This window comes from Dipodomys spectabilis, unplaced genomic scaffold (assembly GCF_019054845.1).
Source record: "Dipodomys spectabilis isolate Male_0828 unplaced genomic scaffold, ASM1905484v1 ptg000140l, whole genome shotgun sequence".
Classification (NCBI taxonomy): Eukaryota; Metazoa; Chordata; class Mammalia; order Rodentia; family Heteromyidae; genus Dipodomys; species Dipodomys spectabilis.
In genome coordinates, this window is record NW_024870817.1 from 8,015,678 (window position 1) to 8,038,769 (window position 23,092).

A 23,092-nucleotide genomic window follows, 5' to 3' on the forward strand; every position below is an offset into this window, starting at 1 on the left:
TTCCTGTTGTCTAATTCAAGACTCAGGTCTCTGAATTTCCTAAGTTTTCTTTTTATGCACACAGACACACATATTTCTCTCCCTCCTGCCAGATTTCCTTTACTCACTAATACTCATGCTTTCTTGAGTCCTCCAACCTTGATCACATTCCACTGTTATTCTTTCTGCCTCCAAAGATGTCACAATCCCAGACATGCTAACTTCCTCAGTGACTGTAACCTTGGCAATCATGGCCTGCGTTGGCGAGTAGAGGTCCAAGAAAGGTGGCCAGGGAAAGGGAAAATTAGAATACTTTTTCTGTCCACTAAAAAAAAAAATCTAGGGGAGTTCCGGGAAGATGGCGGAGGAGAAGCTGGAATCTGAACAAGCTCTTGCATAGAAAACAGTTTCAAAGTTCCAGTGAACAGTCCCAAGCCAGAGAATCACACCAAGTGTGCCATCACAGGACAGAGAGTTAGTCAAGAGAGGGGAAGCCAAGCAGACACATCTAAGCGTCTGCCAGCAGCTGCTGCTGCGGCGGCAGGGTCGCAGCGGCAACCGCAGCCGCGGCCATACCTGAGCGCTCACACAGAGAGTCCGGGACGAAGGAGCCAGACGCAGCGGGCGAGAGGATTCTACTCAACACCAGCAAGAACCGACAAGGAGCGGACAATTTCATCCTGCACTTTGCAGACCAGAGACGACCCACTTCCTCACTCCTTCCCAGGGAGCAAAGGAGGGAAGGCCACCCCTCCCCCCACCCCCCCAGCACCGGTGATCTCCATCTTGGATACCGACAAAGCTTGGAGGAGCGGCTAGCTCCAGCTCAGGCCTTGGAATAAAACGAGTCATTTAGCAGGTCACAAGAACTTAACGGCGAAGTGACCTCACAGACTCAGTTCCATCCAGGGAAAAGTCACCCAGCTCAGGCGCCAGCCATTGGAGTGGCTCTCCTCACCCGGTAACCAGAGCCAGAGGCTGCCCCTCCCTCTAGCAGCCACCACAATCAATTGAAAAACAGAAACCCTGAGAATGGCTCCAGGCTGGGTGCTGTGAGTTTTTTTTCACAAAATAGCCCCAGGGAAAAGCTACTGTTTGTTGAAAGGCCTCAACTCTACCCAGAACCTAGCCTCATCACTGCATCCCCCTCTTTTGTGATTCTCAAAGCAGATCACCCTCCCATTAAACTAACCTGGGAGGGGGATCTCAAAATCTTGGGTAAAGCAGAGCATTTTTCTGCCTGTTCCAACAAACTGACTTAAGAAACCAATCAAGCCACAGGACCTCAAGCTGACCAGAGACTCCAACCACACTCTGGTTACAGACAAAAGGGAGATACAGGACTCTTCCCACCCCTCCCCCCACCAAAAAAAACAAAGAACTTTTTTTTTTCTTCTTCTTCTTCTTTTCTTTTTTTCTTTTTTTTTGTTTTGTTTTTTTTTCGTTTTTTGTTACCTTATATATATATAAAAAAAAATTTTTTTGCTTTTCTAAAACTTTTATTAATCTTTAATTTTTGCCTCTTCTGAAAAAATAATTGTTTTCCATTAACTTTTTTTCTCTTTTCTCCTCTTATAATTTTTATTTTAAGAATACGTGAATGTGTGTTTTCCTTTCTTTTCTTGTCTTCTTTCTCTTTTTCTTTCATTCTTAATTATCTTTTTGTTTTTTGTCTAGCTCTACTGAACTTCTGATCTTTTCTTCTCACCTTCCTATCCTTTCCATCTTTTCCTCTTTGTTCTTCTTTATGTGACTTAACTCTTGTCCTGCACATCCTCAGATAAACCCGTAGTTAACCAGTAGACCCTACCCCCCATTGTGTACACACTAAATCCACAAACTTATTACTCAATTCAAAACCTCTGAGACTTAAATTCATTAATAGCAGTACTACCTCTTTATACCTATATAATATTTTAAGCATTTTTTAAAAGTTTTTCACATCTCCTCTATGTCCCTCCCTTTCTCTCAACATATTCATATTCCTCTATAAATAGATGGTCTTTTAATCTCTAAAATAACATTAATTTTTACGTTTCTATTTTTTTTTTCTGGTCTCTTTTCATTCCCCTTTCCCTTTCTTCTTTTTCTCTCTCTCTCTACTTGCATCCTACCCAACCTATTTCCTGCATTGTGATTAGGACATAGTTAACTCTCCCTGTGCCTCCCCACACCAATCTATTCCTATTTTTTACCCACATCTCTCCCTAACCCTAATAATTTCTGGTTTTCCAAATTCTTCTCTGCGGTTCGAAGCCTTTTAACATAAAGTTGTTTGATGTCGAATAGATGTATCGGTTGAACTAGATTGTATCTGTAGACTATTGACTGTACAAATGCAAACTTTGGTTGATGGTTGCCTTAAGATAGTGTTCTAGCACAAAACTGGTGCTATATTCATCTCAAATGGGCAGAGTAAGCCGGAAAAACACAAGAAAAATGGCAAATTCGGGTATCTCAATTCCCAATCTTGATAATCAGGGGTTAGAACAGATAATGAATAATCCAGAGGAGAGTTCCCAAACAGCTCTACAAACACTGCTGGCAAACATGATAAATGAAAAGTTTGACAATGTACAAAGGACTCTGTATGAGCGTGACAGGGAGAGAGAGGAGGCATCCCAGAAGTTTATACAGGAATATCATAAGCGTGAGGAAGCTACTCAAAAACTGATACAGGATTTGCGTGAACAACTTGAGAATACTCAAAGAGAAAGGGAGGAATGGCGTGAGCAGGCTGAGAACACTCAAAGAGATCTGCAGGAATCCCACGAACGGGAGGAAGCTAATCAAAGAGTAATACAGGAATTGAGAGACCAGGTAGAGAACACACAAAGATCACTAAAGGCATTCATGGAATCCATTAACAAAGAGCTGAAGGAAGTCAGGGAGACCACAAAGGGAATGCTGAATGGAACCCAACAGAAGGAATGGGAGCCCAAAGAAACCATAACCAATCAACTAAGTGATTTGAGGACAAACACTAAACACCAAATTAAGGAAGTAAAGAAATTCATACAAGACCTAAAACAGAGCTTCAACAAAGAACTTGAAGCCATCAAAGCTGACCTATTAGAAGGAAAAGAGATAAAAAACAAAGTAGAGAGTCTTGACAGCAGGTTAGACCATGCAGAAGATCGAATCTCAGGGATTGAAGACAGCCTAGATATTATAGAGAAAGAACATACAACCATCCAAGACAAGTCCAAGAAATATGATAGATCTATCCAACACCTGGAAGACACCATCAGAAGGCCTAATCTAAGGATAATGGGAGTAGAGGAGCACCTAGAAACAGAAGTTAATGGTCTAGGAAATTTGTTTAACAGGATCCTAGCAGAGAACTTCCCAAACATGCAAAAAGATAGGCCTGTCCAGATACAAGAAGCCTTTAGAACCCCAAATAGACCAGACCAGAATAGGACATCCCACTGCCACATTATAATCCACACAGGATCAACTCAGAACAAGGAAAAGATCCTTAAAGCTGTCAGAGAGAAAAGGGTAATCACTTATAAAGGGAAACCAATTAGAATCACCTCAGATTTCTCAGCAGAGACAATCAAAGCAAGAAGAGCCTGGAATGATGTATGCCATGCCCTAAAAACAAACAACTATCAACCAAGAATACTGTACCCAGCTAAACTCTCCTTCATAACTGAAGGCCAAATAAAAACCTTCCATAGCAAAGAAAAATTGAAACAATACATCTCCACCAAACCAGCCCTACAAAAGATTCTTAAAGATGTCCTACACATAGAAAACCAACAAGACCGCAATAAAGGCCAAGAAACTGCACCCAAACTGAGAATCCAAGAACCATAGGAAGAACCCAGTTTTCACAGCCCGAAGAAGGTAGATAACATGGCAGGAACTCTCAGTCCTATCTCTTAATGTTAACGGACTGAACTCTCCAATTAAGCGACATAGACTGTCTAGTTGGATTAAAAAACAAGACCCTTCTATCTGCTCCCTGCAGGAGTCACATCTTGCCCGTAAAAACAAACACATTTTCAATGTTAAAGGCTGGAACAAAATCTACCAAGCAAACGGACCGCATAAACAGGCGGGAGTTGCAATCCTAATATCAGATAAAATAGACTTCAAATTAAAATTCGTGAAAAGAGATAAAGAAGGTCACTACATACTAATTAAAGGATCTCTCCTTCAGGAGGATATTACAATTCTAAATATCTATTCACCAAACAATGGAGCACCCAAATTTATCAAAGAAACACTACTTTCCCTCAAATCCCATATAGATCCAAAGGCATTAATTGTTGGGGATTTTAACACACCACTCTCCCCACTAGATAGATCAACTCGGCAAAAACTCAACAGAGAAACCACAGATCTAAACAGCTGCATAGATCAACTAGACTTAACAGACATTTACCGAACATTTCACCCAGCAGCATCAGAATACACGTTTTTCTCAGCAGCACATGGAACGTTTTCTAAAATAGACCACATTTTAGGCCACAAAGCAAACTTGTCTAAATTCAGAAACATTGAAGTTATACCTTGCATTCTCTCTGACCACAAGGGAATAAAATTAGAACTCAACACCAAAAGCCACCAAAGAAAGTCCGGTATCACATGGAGGCTGAACAACACACTGCTGAATCATGAGTGGGTCATGGAAGAGATTAGAAAGGAAATTCAAATGTTCATGCTATTCAACAAAAATGAACACACAAAATACCAGCTCCTCTGGGACACAGCAAAGGCAGTACTCAGAGGCAAGTTTATAGCTCTGAGCTCCTACATCAACAAATTGGAGAGATCTGAAACTAGCAATTTAATGACGCATCTAAACCTCCTTGAAAAAGAGCAGCAAGATAAACCCCAATCCAGTAGACGGAAAGAAATAATCAAAATTAAATCAGAATTAAATGAATTAGAATCCAAAAAAACTATAGAAAGAATCAACAAAACAGTTGGTTCTTCGAAAAACTTAACAAAATTGACAGACCCTTAGCAAATCTTATCAGAAAAAGAAGAGAACACACCCAAATTAATAAACTCAGAGATGAGAAAGGAAACATCACCACGGAAACAACCAAGATTCAGAACATTATAAGGGAATACTTCTCAAAACTGTATGCTAATAAGTTTGAGAACTTGACAGAAATGGACCTCTTCCTAGCAAATATTGACATGCCAAAACTAAACCAAGATGAGTTAAACTATCTTAACAGGCCCATATCAAGCACTGAAATAGAAACAGCAATAAGAGACCTCCCAGCTAAGAAAAGTCCAGGACCAGATGGTTTCACAGCGGAATTTTACAAGGCCTTCAAAGCAGAGCTCACACCAATTCTCCTCCAACTCTTCAATGAAATTGAAAGAGAAAGCTCACTACCGAACACATTCTATGAAGCCATCATAACCCTCATCCCAAAACCAGGCAGGGACTCATCAAAGAAAGAGAACTATAGACCCATTTCTTTGATGAACATTGATGCAAAACTTCTCAACAAAATTTTGGCCAATCGACTTCAACAATTCATCCAAAAAATCATACACCACGATCAAACAGGATTCATTTCAGGGATGCAAAGCTGGTTCAATATACGCAAATCAATTAATATTATTCATCACATCAACAGGAGCAAGAATAAGAACCACATGGTTATCTCAATAGACGCAGAAAAAGCATTCGACAAGATCCAACACCCCTTCCTGATGAAGGTTTTGGAAAAATTAGGAATCCATGGAACATTCCTCAATACAATAAAGGCTGTATATGACAAACCTACAGCCAGCATTATACTCAATGGTGAAAAACTAAAGCCATTTCCTCTTAACTCAGGAACAAGCCAAGGATGCCCACTCTCTCCACTTCTCTTCAATCTAGTATTAGAATGCCTAGCTACAGCAATAAGACAAGATGCAGACATAAAGGGGATCCAAATTGGGAAAGAAGAAATAAAACTCTCCCTCTTTGCAGATGACATGATCTTGTATTTAAAGAATCCCATAGACTCCACTCCCAAATTACTCAAGCTGATTCAAAACTTTGGCAAAGTAGCAGGTTATAAAATTAACCCCCAAAAATCAATGGCTTTTCTGTATGCCAACAATGAGAAAAGTGTGGCTGAAATTAGGAAAGCAACTCCATTTGTAATAGCCCCACAAAAAATAAAATACCTAGGAATTAACTTAACTAAAGAAGTGAAGGACCTCTATGATGAAAACTTTAAAATCTTGAAAAAGGAAATCAACACAGAACTTAAAAAATGGCAAAACCTCCCATGCTCCTGGATTGGAAAGATTAACATTGTGAAAATGGCAATACTTCCCAAAGCTATCTACAAATTCAACGCAATACCTATCAAAATTCCACCCTCATTCTTCAAGGAAATAGAAGAGGCAATCCAAAAATTCATATGGAACAATAAAAGACCCCGAATAGCAAAAACGCTCCTCAACGGAAAGAACACTGCTGGAGGAATATCAGTACCAAATTTCAAACTCTACTATAAAGCCATAGTAATCAAAACAGCTTGGTATTGGCATAAGAACAGACCTCAGGACCAATGGAATAGAATTGAAAACCCAGAAATGAACCTACAGACCTATAGCCATCTAATCTTCTATAAGGGAGCTAAAACAATAGAATGGAAGACAGACAGCCTCTTCAGTAAATGGTGCTGGCAAAACTGGTTAACTACATGTAGAAAACTAAAGCTAGATCCTTATATATCACCCTGCACCAGAATCAACTCCAAATGGATCAAAGACCTTGAACTCAAAGCAGACACTCTGAAAACATTACAGGATGGAATAGGAGAAACCCTGGGTCTCCTCGGCTCAGGCCGAAATTTTCTGAATAGAGACCCGGAAACACAACAAATCAAAGAAAGGTTGGACAAATGGGATTGTATAAGGTTGCAGAGCTTCTGCAGGGCAAATGACATAGCTAGCAAGATCAATAGAAAGCCCACGGATTGGGAGAAGATCTTTACTAGCCATACAACGGACAAGGGTCTCATATCTAAAATATACTTGGAACTCAAAAAATTAAACCACCCAACAACAAATCCTCAAAGAAACAACTGCCCAATAAGTAAGTGGGTGAAAGACTTAAAGAGAAGCTTCTCTGAAGAAGAAAGAAGGATGGCCAATAGACACATGAAGAAATGTTCAACATCCCTAGCTATAAAAGAAATGCAAATCAAAACAACATTGAGATATCACCTCACTCCAGTTAGAACAGCAAAAATCAAGAACTCTAACAACAACAGATGCTGGAGGGGATGTGGACAGAAAGGAACCTTACTTCATTGTTGGTGGGAATGTAAACTTGTTCAACCACTTTGGAAAGCAGTATGGAGGTTCCTCAAAAGACTCCACATAGAGCTCCCCAATGACCCAGCAATCCCACTTTTGGGCATTTACCCAAATGATCACAAACAAGGCCACACTAAAGCTACCAGCACAACTATGTTTATTGCAGCATTATTTACCATAGCTAAGATCTGGAACCAACCCAGAGGCCCCTCAGTAGATGAATGGATCAAGAAGATGTGGTATATATACACAATGGAATTCTATGCCTCCATCAGAAAGAATGACATTTCCCCATTTGTTAGGAAATGGAAAGGCTTGGAAAAAATTATATTAAGTGAAGTAAGCCAGGTCCAAAGAAACATAGGTCCCATGGTTTCCCTTATTTGCAATATCTAGTATAGGTATGAGTCAAGCGGAAAAAGTCAGAGAATGTGATGTTAGGAAAACGAACCCTCAAATATGTATTTTAATGTTTCTGTTTCTTTCATGCATGTGTTTCTAATGCATTTATAAGATTATTTCTTTGTTGCTTTGTATGTCCCTCCCCCACAGTGTAACCCCCGCTTTTCACTATATTTGATGTCAGTATAACATGTGGAGGAGACGGGGACAAACAAGTCGTTTAAGGATTCAGGTGGACCTGTTGCAACAATGAGAAGTACAAAATGTCATGTCAAAACCAGCTTTACAATGTCGGTGGGGGGGGGGGGGGGGAGGGAGGGTATGATTGGGTGGGGGGGAGGGGGGAGGCTGGGAAGGGAGATGAAGGGTAAACAAAGGAGGAGGCTGCAATGCTTGGTAAGAAATGTATGCATTATCCTGCCCATGTAATTGTAACCCCTCTGTACAGTATGTTCTCAAATAAAATAAAATTAAATTAAAAAAAAAAATCTAGTGCTGAGCTCTACAATCAGGGCAAAGTTGGCAAAGAACTGAGTTCACTAAGGCCCTCCCTGGCTCTTACACTTGGTTCAGGAGGCCAGTGATACAACTTTTGGTCACAAGCCCTCCACCCTGAAATAATGGCTGTTGTCATTTTTGACTACTGTCATTAGGGTTGCTTCCGTTTCTGGTAACTGAACTCTTCCTAGATTCCCCTCTCCTCTCCTGTTCTTTAACATAGTGGTTTGTGGCATTCAGAGTGAAAATTGTAAAGAGTACATCATTACAACTTCACAAAAAAGTCCTAAACCAGTGGCATGGTACACACCTGTAATTCAAGAAGCTGGTTCAGAATAAGTTTGAAACCATCCTACATAGCGAGACCCTGCTCAACAAAAATCGCATCTAAAAGAAATGTAGAGGGACCCTGAATTTAGGATTTGCAGCTGGCACAAAGCATTTTCTTGGCAGGAAGCAGCTCTTCATAACACTCAAGTTACCCAAGGTTTTTCTCAACCTCTTCAGAGCCTCCTTTTGCTAACATCTGACTACAGATGCCAAATTCCAAGTACTTTTCATTGCTGTGGATGTCTGTCTTACTTTGCTGGTTTCCCTGGAAAATGGAGAGGCTATTCCCATTTTTCAAGGTGACTCTGCCTGCTGTCATTAGGAAAGCACCGAACCCATCTTGCTACACATGTTTTCTACGTGGATAGTTCAAATTGTACACAAAGATTAAGATCTGGCCCATGTCCACAGTAGGCTTTACAGGGAGACCAGAAGCTATTTCCTTTACTTCTGCTATGGCACTGAAATGTTAGGTGGATTGGTCTAAGTTAACACACAGCGCCTCATTGTCATATTATCACACAATGATAATACACAGCAGAAAGTAATCACCAGAAAAACAAAACAAAACAAAAACACCCCAGAATTTTCTCAATCTACTGCTCAATGCAATGAGATCACTCACCAAGGATGTGGTCTTGGGTGGTGTTGACTGTATGCTACACATGGAGGTCCGTGACACAGGCTCTGCCACAGGAACTGGGGCAGTGACTTTAGATTTCTGAGAAGAGAAGTAGGTGTTAAGAATAATTTTGGAAACACAAAGTTAATAAAGCTGAACCACAACGCACCAAAGCTGTAAGCATGAGTCACTTGAATGCATAAGGAGTGTTGGATGTATACATTCTGGCATGTTAAAAGGCCTTGGCCACCATTATTTTTGAGTTAAAGATTCAGATTCCACATCTGTGAGAGGAGAGCAACAATAATATTACAACTCAAGGGTTGATAAGAAACTTAAATGAGAGCAAATGTGAAGTGCTCTGGATAGTACCTGGGAATATAGAAAAAGTCAACCAACTTGAGAAATCATTATTGTGATTATTTATACTCGCTATGTGATTATAGCTATTTAATAGCATAAAATGTATCTACATTTTATTTTATTTTGTGTAATAGTACACAAAATGTGTGAGTACATTACCAATAGCATATACAAATACAAGGAAGTAATATTGGATGGGGGTTCTCATAGTGGTTCCTGGACCACTCAGGTAGCTCCAACTCCACTGTGAAACTTTTAAAAAATGCAGATCCTTAGGCCTCCACCCAGTGGAACCCGGTAATCTGTGTTTCACTAAACCTCCCTGAGATTCTGATGCATACTAAAGTTTAAGAATTACTGAATTATCACAGGAGTAACATTTCTAATTGTTTTTAATTGAGACATTTCACAGAACCTTCCCTACATGCAAGGTACTCAATAATCACTAATGGGACAGAATCTCTCATCTCCAGGAACATTATACCTATTTCAAACTGCATATAATGTTAGAGGCAAAAAGGGACCAATATTGCTAAAAACTTGTTACAAATGTTTGCCAGAGATATATTAAAAATATAGCCAAGCACTAGTGACTCATACTTGTAATCCTAGCTACTCAGGAGGCTGAGATCTGAGGATCATGGCTCAAAGCCAGCCCAGGTTGGAAAGTCTATGAGACTCTTATCTTCAATTAACCCCCAGAAAACTGGAAGTGGCACTGTGTATCAAAGTGGCAGAGCACTAGCCTTGAGCCAAAAGGCTCAGGGACAGTGCCCAGGCACTGAGTTAAAGGCCCACAGCCAAAAAAGAAAAAAGTAAAAGAAATATATATGTGTGTGTGTGTGTGTGTGTGTGTGTGTGTGTGTGTGTGTGTGTGTGTGTGTGTGTAAGACAGAATAATGGGCTATATATATGTGTGTGTATATATATGTATATATGTGTATATATATACACACACATATATATGTATATTTTTATACTAAATACTATAGTATATATACTATATATATGTGTGTGTATATATATATATGTATATATATATATACACACACATATATATATATATATATATATATATATATATATATAGCCCATTATTCTGTCTTTTTAACGTGGAGATTTTGTTTTGCATTTTCCAAGATGTACTTTCTTTTCCAAAGCTAACCCTGGTGTTCTTGCAACTTAAATCCCATGATTATTCCTTCAAGAAACTCTCTTTGCTATATATAGTTACTAGCAGCCTCTTTAAAAAGGGTGGTATGACTAAGAGAAAGAAAAGCAGAAGATAAAAAACACAAGCCTTAAAAGGATGAGTAAGACTTTCCATTTTGGGGAAATGATTATTGCAGATAGAAGGGTCTGGATGTGAAAAACCATGGAAATACAGGTGGTTTGCCACTGATTGAGATAAAGGACACACTGGTGGGAAAGGAAGCTGGACCTAGAACACTTCAAGAGAGAACTTTTCTTTCCTAGTCAGTGGGAAGCTCCTGGGCTGGAGCAGGGGAATGATATGACTAGCGGCCCTCTGAGAAAGAACAGCTCTGGTGGGCAGGAAGGAGGGTGGCAGGGATTCTACAGAAAGGCCAATGAAATCCTCAGGTGAAAGCTGGTGGCAGATTTAAGCGGTAAGTTACATACACAGACAAAGAAAAAGAGCATAGTAAAGAGAGTTTCTTGAAGGAATAATCATGGCATTTAAGTTGCAAGAACATCAGGATTAGCTCTGGAAAAGAAAATACATCTAGGGGGCTGGGAAGGTGGCTCAGTGGTAGAGCGCTTGCCTTGCATTATGAGGCCCTGGGTTCGATTCCCCAGCACCACATAAGCAAAAAGAAAAAAAGCTGGAAGTGGCGCTGTGGCTCAAGTGGTAGAGCGCTAGCCTTGAGTTGAAGAGCTGAGGGACAGTGCCCAGGCCCAGAGTTCAGGCCCCACGACCGACAAAAAAAAAAAAAAAAAAAAGAAAATACATCTAGGAAAATGCAAAACAAAAACCTCCATGCTAAAAAGACAGAATAATGGGCTTTTAAAAAATATCAACTCCTTCATGCTAAAATGGTTTTGGTTTCACATACTTTAAGATTAAAAAAATATATATATAACTCCCTCAAACATAGAGATTTATATTTTCAGAAACATACTTCTGTTTTTTCAGTTGGCTCAGATTGCTTTTCTTTACTTTTCGACTGGTCAAAATCTTCTGCAAGTTCATCAATGAGTTCTGATTCACTCCGGGGCTGTAACATAAGAAACACCGTATATTATGAAGTGAATTTTTATTGTATAAAAAATATTTTCATAGGGCAATATGCTGTTCTTTCCTGGTTAACACATATTAGAATATATTGGGATCTAAAGCCAAATATCCACAGAGGATCTTTTCCTTTGTCAGTGGAAGATAAAAATGTCAGGCAACGAGTAAAGAATACTAAATATCTCAGTGCTACCAAGTGTTAATGGTTTCTTTATTCAAAAGTCATTCTGAGACTTCTATTTCAGAAGGTATTTTGTTCAAATAAAATTTCCTGTTCTCTGCAGGGAAGCCTTTCCTTTCTGAATAAGTCAGAGAACTCACAAATCATGCACTGCCTTCCTGCTTGCAACAGAAAAGATTCTGGCAGTGAAATTTCATTTAGGGTATATGGATATTTTGACTTAAAAAATAGCCTTTGACAGACATGTAATGCAACAGCTGGGTTCCAGCAAGGACAACCTGAGATGTGAGTCGCAGACTTGCTATTTTCTAGCTGTGTGCCTTTGTGCTACTTACATTAATTCTCTGTGCGACTCACTGGAAAATGGGAATCACTGCTGTCCTCATTCAGCGAGGACTCAGACAGCCTGGAAAGCAGTTATGCATGTTGTGCATACAGAAAGTGATTCATTCATGCTGTAATTGGCATTGTGATAGGAAACCAGTTTCTTCCACTTGAGGCGATATAACATAGCTAAAAGCATTTCTAGTATGCTGTGAATAGGTCAAATGTTAACATTATCTAATTTAATGGCACTGGTTCCTTATATTCACTGAAAATTTCTTAGAAACTCAGAGCCTAGTAATAATTTGTAACAAGAAATATCACTAAAATGTAGGAAAAGGAGTCAGAGGCATCAGCCAAGTATCCCTTCAGAAGTTCCCTCCTCAATACTAAGTTGGCAAATAAATCTCCATAGTGAACTCTGGCCTGTTAAAATTATTTAAATTTATGCTTTTCTAAAGTATTAGAAAAATAACTTTCTATTTTCCAACCTTGGATTTTTCTTCAGGCTCTGGCAATAGTGGTTTTCCATCTTCATCCTATAAATGAAATTGGAAATGCACTAAATAGGCAATTTTGCTTTTACATACCATTAAATTTGTTTTGCAGAATTCCAGATGAGCTTTTCCCCCCTTAAGTTTGACTGAATTTATATTTTATATTTACTTTTTATTTAAAGAATCAGAACAAGGAATAGGTCAACAGATTAAATGTTCCCAAGTATGAAGTTTATTTACTTTTCACTGAAAGTAACTATCTGTTAGGAATAAATTAAGAGGGAAAAAAGTCTTTGGCAATAAAGATACAATTATGTTAATGGAAGGTTCTTTTAAGGTTCAACTCTCCATTATAGAGAGGTGGATATCATTTCTGTAATAAACATTGTGTAGCTTTTGAATATGAGGTTTCACAATTTAGAATGTATCTAAATTGTTAGCTTTCATATATAAGCTCATGCAAGAATCAAAGCCATTTCCCATCATTTATATGGATGATTTCCAAAGAGAAACTACAGGATCCATCCCCCTAACAGTGTGATTATCCAGCTAACTAGCTGTACATTTCCATCTACCTCCTAGAAAATGAATGGGTGCTTTTATCTTCAAATTACTCCATCCTCTTTAAAATTAAATAGCTATTTTAAGCATTGCTAGTTGTTGAAACACTTGAATCAGTAGAGTTTTGTTACCAAAAATTAATTGAACAAATTAATAGATTCATTTCAATCTTTTCACATATGCGGATAAGGAACTTTGACCATATTCTAGGCCTTCTGTTATTCTCCCTTCCCTCTCCTCTTAGTCTGCTTTCCTCTCCTGAAATAGGTAAATCTGTAGGATTTTTTTTTCTTTTTTTTGTACTGGGGACAGAACTCAGGACTGAGCCACATTCCCAGTCACTTTGGTTTAAATTTGCTTTTCAGAGAGAGTCTCAAGGTAATTTCTCCTAGCATCTTTCTAGGCATGTACTACCTACCATCGATAGGTCCTTAATCAATGGGAATTTTAATGTCCTCATGAAGCTAAGTGAAGACAAACCGGCCTTATTAAGAGCTTTAACTGCAGAAAGCAGAGGAGAAAAGGTCCCGGCTTTTCAGAGTGAATATCCGAAACGGGACAGGTGTTCTGAGTGTAAAGCGAGGACAAGTGTGCTTGCTATTGTGCAGTGCAGAAGAATGTTTACCGTGACGGGTTTTAGTCTGTACTCAGATGGGACTGTCTCATCATCCTCACCGCACTTTTCTAGTTTTTCTTCTTTAGCTTTTGCCTGGTAGAAAGAGAGGGAGAGAAAAGAGCAGTTGAACAATGCATATTCAAAGGGATGGCGCCACTTCCTTTGCATACTTTACACGAACACCCCAACATGAGTCAAATGAGAGTCTGGAAGAGCACGGCAACCTACAAAACACGCGGCCATGGTGAGCAGCTATGAGCCAGACAGCACAGGGTGAATGGAGAACAAAAATGAGTGTCAGCGGCATCCTGTTCTGCTTTCAGGCTCTCAGAGCTTGAAATGCCATCTAGCCTTTGTTTTGCTTTCCTGAGCTGTGCAATATGGCTATCACTTGACTCACTGATTTGGGCGGATCACCAAAGAAAAGTAAGTAAAAGACCCCAAGAGGATGGTAAGTACTGTTTGGGAGTTAGTTGCAGTTATTTTGATAGGTTCCATCTGAGACAGTTATCTAAGGAGGGGGACTATAACCAGTTTTCCTACCCAGAGAAAGAAGAGAAATAGAGAAGCAACTGATCACTTACGCATGACGTATACATGTATACACCGACTTATACATGAGTAACTGTTTTTTAACATCTTAAAAAGGTTTCCCTGCAATAACACCAGCACATCCCTGGGCTACTGAACCATAAACAACTAACGTAGTAGTAATAAAAGTGCAGTTTTATAGTGGACCACTGACTCTCAGAATATAACATTTGTAATTTAATCTATAGGTACATAGCTCAAGATTCCACAACATGTAATATTTAAATCTATTCTAGGAGATTCCTTTAGGCAAATTCCAATTCAACTCACTGTTCCTATCTATACATCAGTAGAAGATCATAGTTTCCTATTGGTTAATTCTTTGATTCATTGAAAAATGTATTAAGCAATTTCAATGAACTAGATACTACATTCAGTATTGAATGATAAGATTTATTTTCCTATAGACTAATTCTACTAAAGGATGGAAAGGATTATGCATCTTTTAACATTTCTAGTTTCATGTAAAGGCAGACTATGGAGAAAGTTCTATTATGAGGGAGCAATACCACCTAATTCAAGGATTTGTGAGGTCTCTGGTCATAAAAGCCTTTGTGAGCATCAAGGGGCATGTACATCTTGAAACTGTCCTGTTACATTCTGGCTGCCAACAGTGACAGGTACATTCTCTGCTATGCCTTTTCCTTTTTAATCTTTTTTTTTTCCTCTCATTATTCACTGTGGTTTGTACATAAGACCCAAACAATGGGAAAATGCCTACTTTGAAAACAATCCTGGACAAGGTAAAATGAGAGAGATCCAAAATGAAGTGGTCGCTATAGTCTAAGTAAAGATTTAATTTATGGTATGATGTATCCTAAGAATACTGAGTTAGGTGGGGGCCTGTTCTCCGGAACATTCCCTGGTTTGCACGAAGTGTGCTCTAGTGGAGGCATGCTGGCGTGGCAGGAACTCCTGGAGGAGCTCCTCAACTTACACCAGACTATTTCGGTAGTAAAGAATCACCCTCCGGTGCTATGACTTCAACTCACGGATTTAGGGGATTAAAAGATCAACAAAAGTGGGTAAAACAATTATTTTGCTAGAATTGTCATCTACTCCTGCAGTAAGGTTTTCTAGAAAAAATCCATACTTTCCCTGAACTACTTAGCCACACTTTTTTTTTCAACTCTACTTAGCTGATTTCAGTCACTCTAAATTTCTTTTTGTCATAGGATTTATATCCCATTTATATCTTCCCTCCACACAGTTATTGTTTTACTAATCAGCGAAATGCCTGAGGCAAAAGTGACATTCACCCCTGGCTACCTAGGCCTCAAAAGATAGAATCATAACCTGGTCTTCCCACAGTCCCCAGGCTTCTGCCAAGAAACACCTTCCTCTTGAGGATGTGACTTCTATTCGGCTACTCTTAGTAATCCTTAAATTTTTTCATCCTGACCCACAGTTTAATTATACTAAATTTCTATGGTACTAATTTCTATGGTACATCTCACAGTGTTCTAGTCAAAGCTCCCCTTTCTCCCCAGCACATTACTTGATCCTGGAGGACAGGACGTCCTTCTCCTGCTCCTTTGTGTTCATCATCCAAGAGCTTATCATGCCACACTGTGCCCGGTGAGCCCTCAAAGAAAGTTGAAGATAGAAGTTGGCCCATCTTGGACCAGGGCCAACTCAGACTCTGAGAGGTCCAGGAGGTCAGGGAGATTCCTCCAACCGGAAGTGACATCAGACAGAGGCATTGTGACAGAGAAACCTGTCAGCTCCCCTTCCTTAAGGTGCTAGGGTAGGGTGCTTGTCAAGGATCCTGGCTGCATTTACATCTCCCCTTAGGACAATTGTCTCTTTTCTTCTCTCCCCGCCCCCCCCAGAGAAACACGTTGAAAAATTCTACAGGTTTATAACTTAATACAATAATACTCACTATTATGTAAAACCAATAACTAATAAGTAGAAGTAAAGGAAGAAGAATATAGCAATTTCTGTGTTGGCTGATCATCAAACACTTTTGTGATGCTAGATCACTGAGATTCTGCTACACTAAAGAACAAAGTGAGAATGCTACTAAGAGACTATTCCTAGCTGTTGGTATATCAAAACTTCTCACTGTTTAAATATGAAAGCAGCATAAAAATAGATGTCATTCCTTAATGGTATATGCTTATAATATAAGGGACTGCACTATGACATGCCCATACATGTGCCAAGTGCACTTTAAATACATTTATTCACCCTTCGTCCATATTCCCAGCTCATCCACACTAGGTCCGAGCTAACTGGCTCAGAAGGCTTGTGAAGTCTTGGTGGGTGATGAGCTATCCCTTCTTTAGCTTCATCTCTAAATGTTCAAGAGATCCAGTTTTTGAATAATTGTGGCTTTTGTTTTGATTTGAAACACGTTTTCAACCTCTTTCCCCAAAGTACTGTAAGAACTATCATCCTGCTATATCACCTTCTACTTCCTTATGGAGACATTCCTAGCACCATTCTGAAAATACAAATTAACAATTTCATGAGAGGAAACGTCTCTCTTTCCCTCTGCCTCTTGTTATCTTGTTTAGTCAGGTGCCATATATTCTTTAACAAAGAAGATTAGTGTTCATTTTAGATATTTAAATTGTAGGGTTTTTTTTTTTAAAAAAACACTCACGTATTCTTCTTGGTTGCTAACTATCGATCAATAAATTCTGAAATTAACCAGATTCTGAAAGTAAGGTAGAATGAAAAGTAGCTCATTTCTGGTCACCAACAAAAATTACAACTATGAAAGAATCCTAAACATATGGCAGACATTCAGTTTTGCAAGCTGCAGATGAACACATTTTAAATATCAACCCCAGTACCTCATCAACTTCCTTAATGGAGCTGAGGTCGATCTCAGGGTCTGATTTCCGGGTACCCAGTGAAGCTGACAGAGCCTCAAGTGCTTGATCACTCATGGCATCCTGTTAAAAAAAAAGAATGTGCATGAAAAAAAGCACAACTTAATCATCCATTCTATTCTTAGTAAAACCCACATTTTAAATACATACGATCAATTGTGAACTGGGGAAGTACTTTAGGAAGGCAATTTTATGTGAAAACTAAGCAAAAGAGAAAAAGGAAAAAGAACTTACCAAGGAATAAAAATTGGGCTAAGACCCGTTCCCCTAGTAACAGTACCCTCTAGGGGTACACTTCACTTCTTGTGTAAGTGAAAAGGATAACTGTAATAATAGTATTATTATAAAAGCGTCTTATCAAAATAGCAGCTACAAGTAAGCAAACATTCACTACCTTGTTTTTCTAAAACAGTGTCTCCAAAAATTGCAGGCTGACAGCCTTCTCCTTCAGCAAAACAGCTAAGCTCAGGAAGCAGAGAGACTTGTGGCCTTTCTGCTCACGCTGGAGGCAATGGCTCCTGGTTGTAGGAGTTTTCACTCTCGGGGTGTGGTGTGCACCACTGTTCCCACAGCCAGACTGATAAAAATAAACTACCCATTCCAGCAGGGGAGAGGCAGAAGCAGCTCTGATAGAAACTGTCCTTAGCATTATCTAGACTATTTGCGCATGACACATTGTGCTCTCAGGCTCCTAGGGCTGCAGGATCACTTTTCAGAATTTGTGAGAATTAGGTCAGACTTCATTGTGTTTAAGAGAGGTGAACGGAAACAACGATGACCATGACCCCTAAGAAACAAACTCCTTTAGGAAATCAAGCTTATGAACGTGTTCCAAGAATGCAAGTCCTCTCTGTTTTCTGCCCTTCTGTGTGTTGTAATGGTGAAATGGTCTTGGATAACCATCAAGAAGACTATGCTGGAAGCATTCTCAGGGGGTTGTAGAAACGTGAGATTTGCCTGATGATGATCAATATAGTGCTCAATAGCTTCACTCTGGCACACAGAGCCAAGCTTTTTACCAGAGGTAATATAATATTCCAATTATCCTGAATATGTAAGAATTAACTCAGAAAAGTATGGACTATCAGATGGATCAGAATTATTTTCAAAGAAATAATTATCAATACCTCTTCCACCCTTCTTTTCTTTTCCTGGGGTGGAGCAGTACTTCTGACTACCCCAGCTGATTGAGCTTTTAAAACCTCTCCTGTGGATTTCTGAAAAAGAAAATACAACATAAAGTGTTTACACATAAGGGAGATTTATTCAGAGTAACCCAAATTAAAGGGTTGTGCTTTTCAGGGTCAAGATAGTTTCTAACAAGTTCTCTCAGCAGTAGTAATAGCAATACCTCTGACTCAGTTTTCTTTCCTTCAGTGGTAGGAGAACTACAGGTGAAATCAGATGACAAGGCATCTATGGCATCATCTGGCCCCATAGATTTCTAAAGAAATAGGATAACAAAGGTAACACAAGAAAGATGTGTAGTAAAAGAAAGAATTACAAATCCATCAAATGAAGGCTGTACTTTTGCATTCCCTGGCTACCCAAGTTGATACATGAGTGAAATAGGAGGGAATGGGTGGTCTGTAAAAATTATTTTTCTCTTTTCCTCTTCCAAACGAATTACATATTAGAACGTGCTGGTTCCCTTGTCATTAACATTTATTCTTATCTTTATGCCTTCTTGCTTCCATTTTCTTTCCTCTCAAAACAACCTGAGACCATGAGCAACAAGACAAACCCACAGACACCCGCTTTTTATGAAAAGACAAAAACATGTGATAGAGAGGTTAGTTGAGTTGTGAGCCCCAAATATGGGCTTGTTAGTCCTATTTCCTCAACCAAAGATACAGACAATATTGATTTACATCTTGGAAGATATTTATGTAAACTCACCGGAGAGTCTGGAGGAGGCCCAGTGATCCCTTCCTTTTTCTAAAATAAATGTAATTTGATAAAGTTGAGAAGGCACAATCTATGATAGGCTAACATATTCTCAGTATGATAAACTGAATTGAACCCACCCCCTGTCCAAATTGCTATGTTGTCCTAACCCTACTGCCAAAGGTGAAATCATCAGGGTAGGTGTAAATCCAATGTGACTGGGTATCCTTAGCAGGGGGGAAACTTGGAACCAGAGAAACACTGAGGGAGATAATGGGAAGAGACTTAGGAGGAAGATGGCTATCTACAAACCAAGCAGAGAAGGCTACAGGAGAGCTTTCTCTCAGTAACTATCAGAAAGAACTAACCCTACTGAGACCCTGATTGTAAACTTCCAGCCTGCAGAACCATGGTGTTGAAGCCACCCGGTCTGTGTACTTTGTGAAGGCAGCTCTATCAAACTAATATAGACAGTGAGTGTTTTAATGATAAAGTTTAAATTATGAAGATACTGATAGGAAATGATATTCCAAGATGAAAACAATGAAATTAAATCATTATTCAACTTACAGCCAAAAGTTCCCTATATTTGGGAGGAATTGTGACTTCTCTTTTACCCAGTTCTTCAATGTTGGTCGAAAACATTGGATCCTATAAGAAAACCACATGTAGAGATATTCTGTAACTAATCAGCTGACAATACATGAAAACAAAGTGCTAGTACTATTCTATTATTAATTATTGGAACTACTGAGGAACACTATAAATCAGTAAGAGCCAAAATTGTACACAACTCTGAGTTCTAAATTTATACAACACCCATATTTAACTGAAATGTTAGAAAATGTTAGAAATACTATGCTAAAGTTGAATTTTATATTAAAATGCATTTTGTGTTTAATATCTAATATTTCCAGTACTTTCAAAGTACATTATGTTAGTAACATAATGAATATCTGTAGAACCCAATACACTTTATTGGGTTTATATTACTTCTAATGTAAAAACAAAAAAAACCAAAATCATATTTAGAGTGCATGTCTCCTGCTTGGCCCTCTCTAAGTTCTGTACTTTAGATTTACCATCTTAATCACATGAAGTTGAACATATTTTTTATGAATAATGTCACATGGACACATTTTTAAGTAATATACAGCATTACTTTGTGTATTTTCAAATGTTATATAATGGCATGTGTTCCATATTACTTTGTATTTATTTTGTTCAAAATTAGAATTTTTTATAATGCTGATACGCAGATAACCCATTTTTACCACTATAAAGCATTGCATCAAATCCTCTTACCTGTTTTTTAAGTAATAATTTTATTGTTATTATTAAGCTGTTATACAGAGGGGTTACCATTTCATAAGTCAGGTAATAAGTGCATTTCTTTGTGTGGATAGTGTCACCCCTTCCTGCTTTCCCCCAGTTTCCCTCTCCCAGCCCTGCCCACGAGTTACATAGGTCATTCTCACATAATATATACTCAATAACATGATGGCATGTGTTTACCAGTGCTTCTTCCTTTTCTATGCCACCTTTACCCTCCCTAAAAGATAAAAAAAATAGCAAAAACAAACACTACCACCCTCACCAACAATAACAACAAACCAATGTTTCTATTTCCTGGAGTTTGTTTCAATAAATAGTATTTTAAATGTTCAGGGAAGTTACACCTTTGTGTTCCGCCCCAAAGGGTATCCTCCTTTAGTCTGAATACAACTCTTTCTTACCAAATACACTATATTTCAGTGGCAGTCTTAACACTTGCTTGCTCAATCAGTGTAATTTTATAGGTAATATATAACAAACCTCTTCTATTCTCAACACTGACTTTTAGTTACCATTATCAATAGTGACACACCAGTTGCTTCTGCGAAAACAACACAACACTAGATGTACTCTTGTACTTCATAATCATGGCCTTTTATAATCTATATACTGAGTATGAACCTTTACAGATATCACATCACATACCGAAACTACTGGCCCAGTATATGGTGTATTGTTTTCATTAGTTTCTTCAGGTTCTCCTAAAGTGTCTATTAGGTCATCCAAAGCAGCATCCAGGCCTGACTAGAAATGAAAGAGCACAGATACAAATTGTTAAACATATTTCACCATGGACTTTCTGACCAACCAGAAAAATCATATGCCATAAGGTTTCTAAATTCAAAAATGGTAAAAAGTCAGACCTAATTTTGTTACTGATGTTTCCAGAGTACAGATACTGGGTTGGAAACATAAAAAGCTACTATTCAGCTAAAAATCATAATTTCAAACAAGTACAATGTCATTAAGTACATGAACAAATCGATGAGCTAATTAAAATTGCTAATCCAATGTACTCACAGTTAAAAAGAAAAAAAGAAATACATGAAATGATGGCCATATCCCTAAAATGCATGTTACAGTTACAAGAACTATTTTCTTCTTGCAATATCGCTTAATCAAAGTAATCAGTGAGAGGATGTCTTTACCTTGATGAGGTAAAGAGTAACTTACTGTGAATAATAATCTCATTTGAAGGAGAAAAAACAACAACAATCTAGGGGAAGCCTTTTTACAATTTAACTCAGACCAAAAGTGAGTGCTTAAAATCTTTGCCTTCTTAAAGTACAACTACTATATTCCCACAATAACTTTAGAACTCACTTGATCATTGATGTGACCAATAGGATTTATATACTGTCAGCTTTATAGTAATTTTATGAGAATTATTTAGTGATACATCTGGCTAAAGAAGGTATATTTTCAGTAGAAAAATTAGAATGTAGCGAGGTGCTGGTACCTCACACTTGTAATCCTAGCTACTCAGGAGACTGAGATCTGAGGATCATGGTTCAAAGCCAGCCTGGGCAGGAAAGTTTTAAGACTCTTATCTCCAATTAATGACCAGAAAACTGGAAGTGGGGCTATGGTTCAAAGTTGTAGAGTGCTAGCCTTGAGCAAAAGAGCTCAGGGACAGTGCCCAGGCCTGAGTTCAAAAAGAGCTCAGGGACAGTGCCCAGGCCTGAGTTCAAGCCCCATGGCTGACAAAAAAAAAATTAGAATGTAAACTCTGTAAGATGAAACCAGAGTTTCAAAGCAGAGGGCTCTAGTATAAAATTTTATAAACAAAACTGTTAATATAACACTTTTAACCAGTCACATCCTCTTAAAACAATAATTAGAATAACTCTTTAAAGTTATCCATCTCATACTATTTCCCCAAAAACAAAAATCAGGCTGAGATAAATATAGAGCAAAGGACCACTATCTTTCCTAGATGCTTACTGAGATCGTCATACCTTTCCTGGTTTATCCGGTTTGGAGTTGACTGGCACTTCAGGAGTTAATGATTTCTTTTCTTTTTTCTGGTGAGAGAGTTTAAAAGGACATGAGACAAATTCCTTTCACCTCCCTTTATAAAGCTCAATTCTATGACATTTTAAGATGAATTCACTGTGATGTTAGTAGCATTGATCAGGTACTTCACATGTATTGTACACTAGATATTTTGATGTATCTCTTAGATCCCTTTGTCAAAGCTGCTTAAATAATATTAAGCCCACTAAGTAATAGGGAAAACAATTCTCAGAGATTATTTATCCTCAGGAACAAACTAAAGTAACTAAGATTGCCTCTTGATTCTCCATGTTTCACTGGTAGTCTTTGCAACACATAGGAATTCTTTCTGTGGGCTACCATTCTTACTGTTGTGGTCTAGATCTTTGACCTGACACATCAAATCCATCACATCTCTTATTTTGTTATCTTGCCACTCACTCTTTATTCCCCTGAAATAAGTTTCTCTCCCCATCACCATTGCTGTCGGATGCCAGTAATTTTCCAATTTACAACCC

General features: G+C 38.5%; 1 protein-coding gene across 8 annotated transcripts in view; it reads right to left on the bottom strand.

Annotated features, from left to right (window-relative positions):
* The window catches only part of Cast (calpastatin), a 102,678-nt gene that overhangs the window by 18,937 nt on the left and 60,649 nt on the right, over positions 1 to 23,092 (bottom strand). For all 8 annotated transcript variants that reach the window (XM_042690671.1, XM_042690670.1, XM_042690669.1 and 5 more), the window contains 11 exons: positions 22,538 to 22,603; positions 21,225 to 21,323; positions 19,815 to 19,895; positions 19,257 to 19,295; positions 18,709 to 18,801; positions 18,485 to 18,574; positions 17,319 to 17,420; positions 13,933 to 14,016; positions 12,741 to 12,788; positions 11,632 to 11,727; positions 9,131 to 9,226 (listed from right to left, as the gene is read on the bottom strand). In XM_042690671.1, coding sequence (XP_042546605.1) covers positions 9,131 to 9,226; positions 11,632 to 11,727; positions 12,741 to 12,788; positions 13,933 to 14,016; positions 17,319 to 17,420; positions 18,485 to 18,574; positions 18,709 to 18,801; positions 19,257 to 19,295; positions 19,815 to 19,895; positions 21,225 to 21,323; positions 22,538 to 22,603 — 894 coding nt within the window. The remainder of the gene's footprint in view (positions 1 to 9,130; positions 9,227 to 11,631; positions 11,728 to 12,740; positions 12,789 to 13,932; positions 14,017 to 17,318; positions 17,421 to 18,484; positions 18,575 to 18,708; positions 18,802 to 19,256; positions 19,296 to 19,814; positions 19,896 to 21,224; positions 21,324 to 22,537; positions 22,604 to 23,092) is intronic.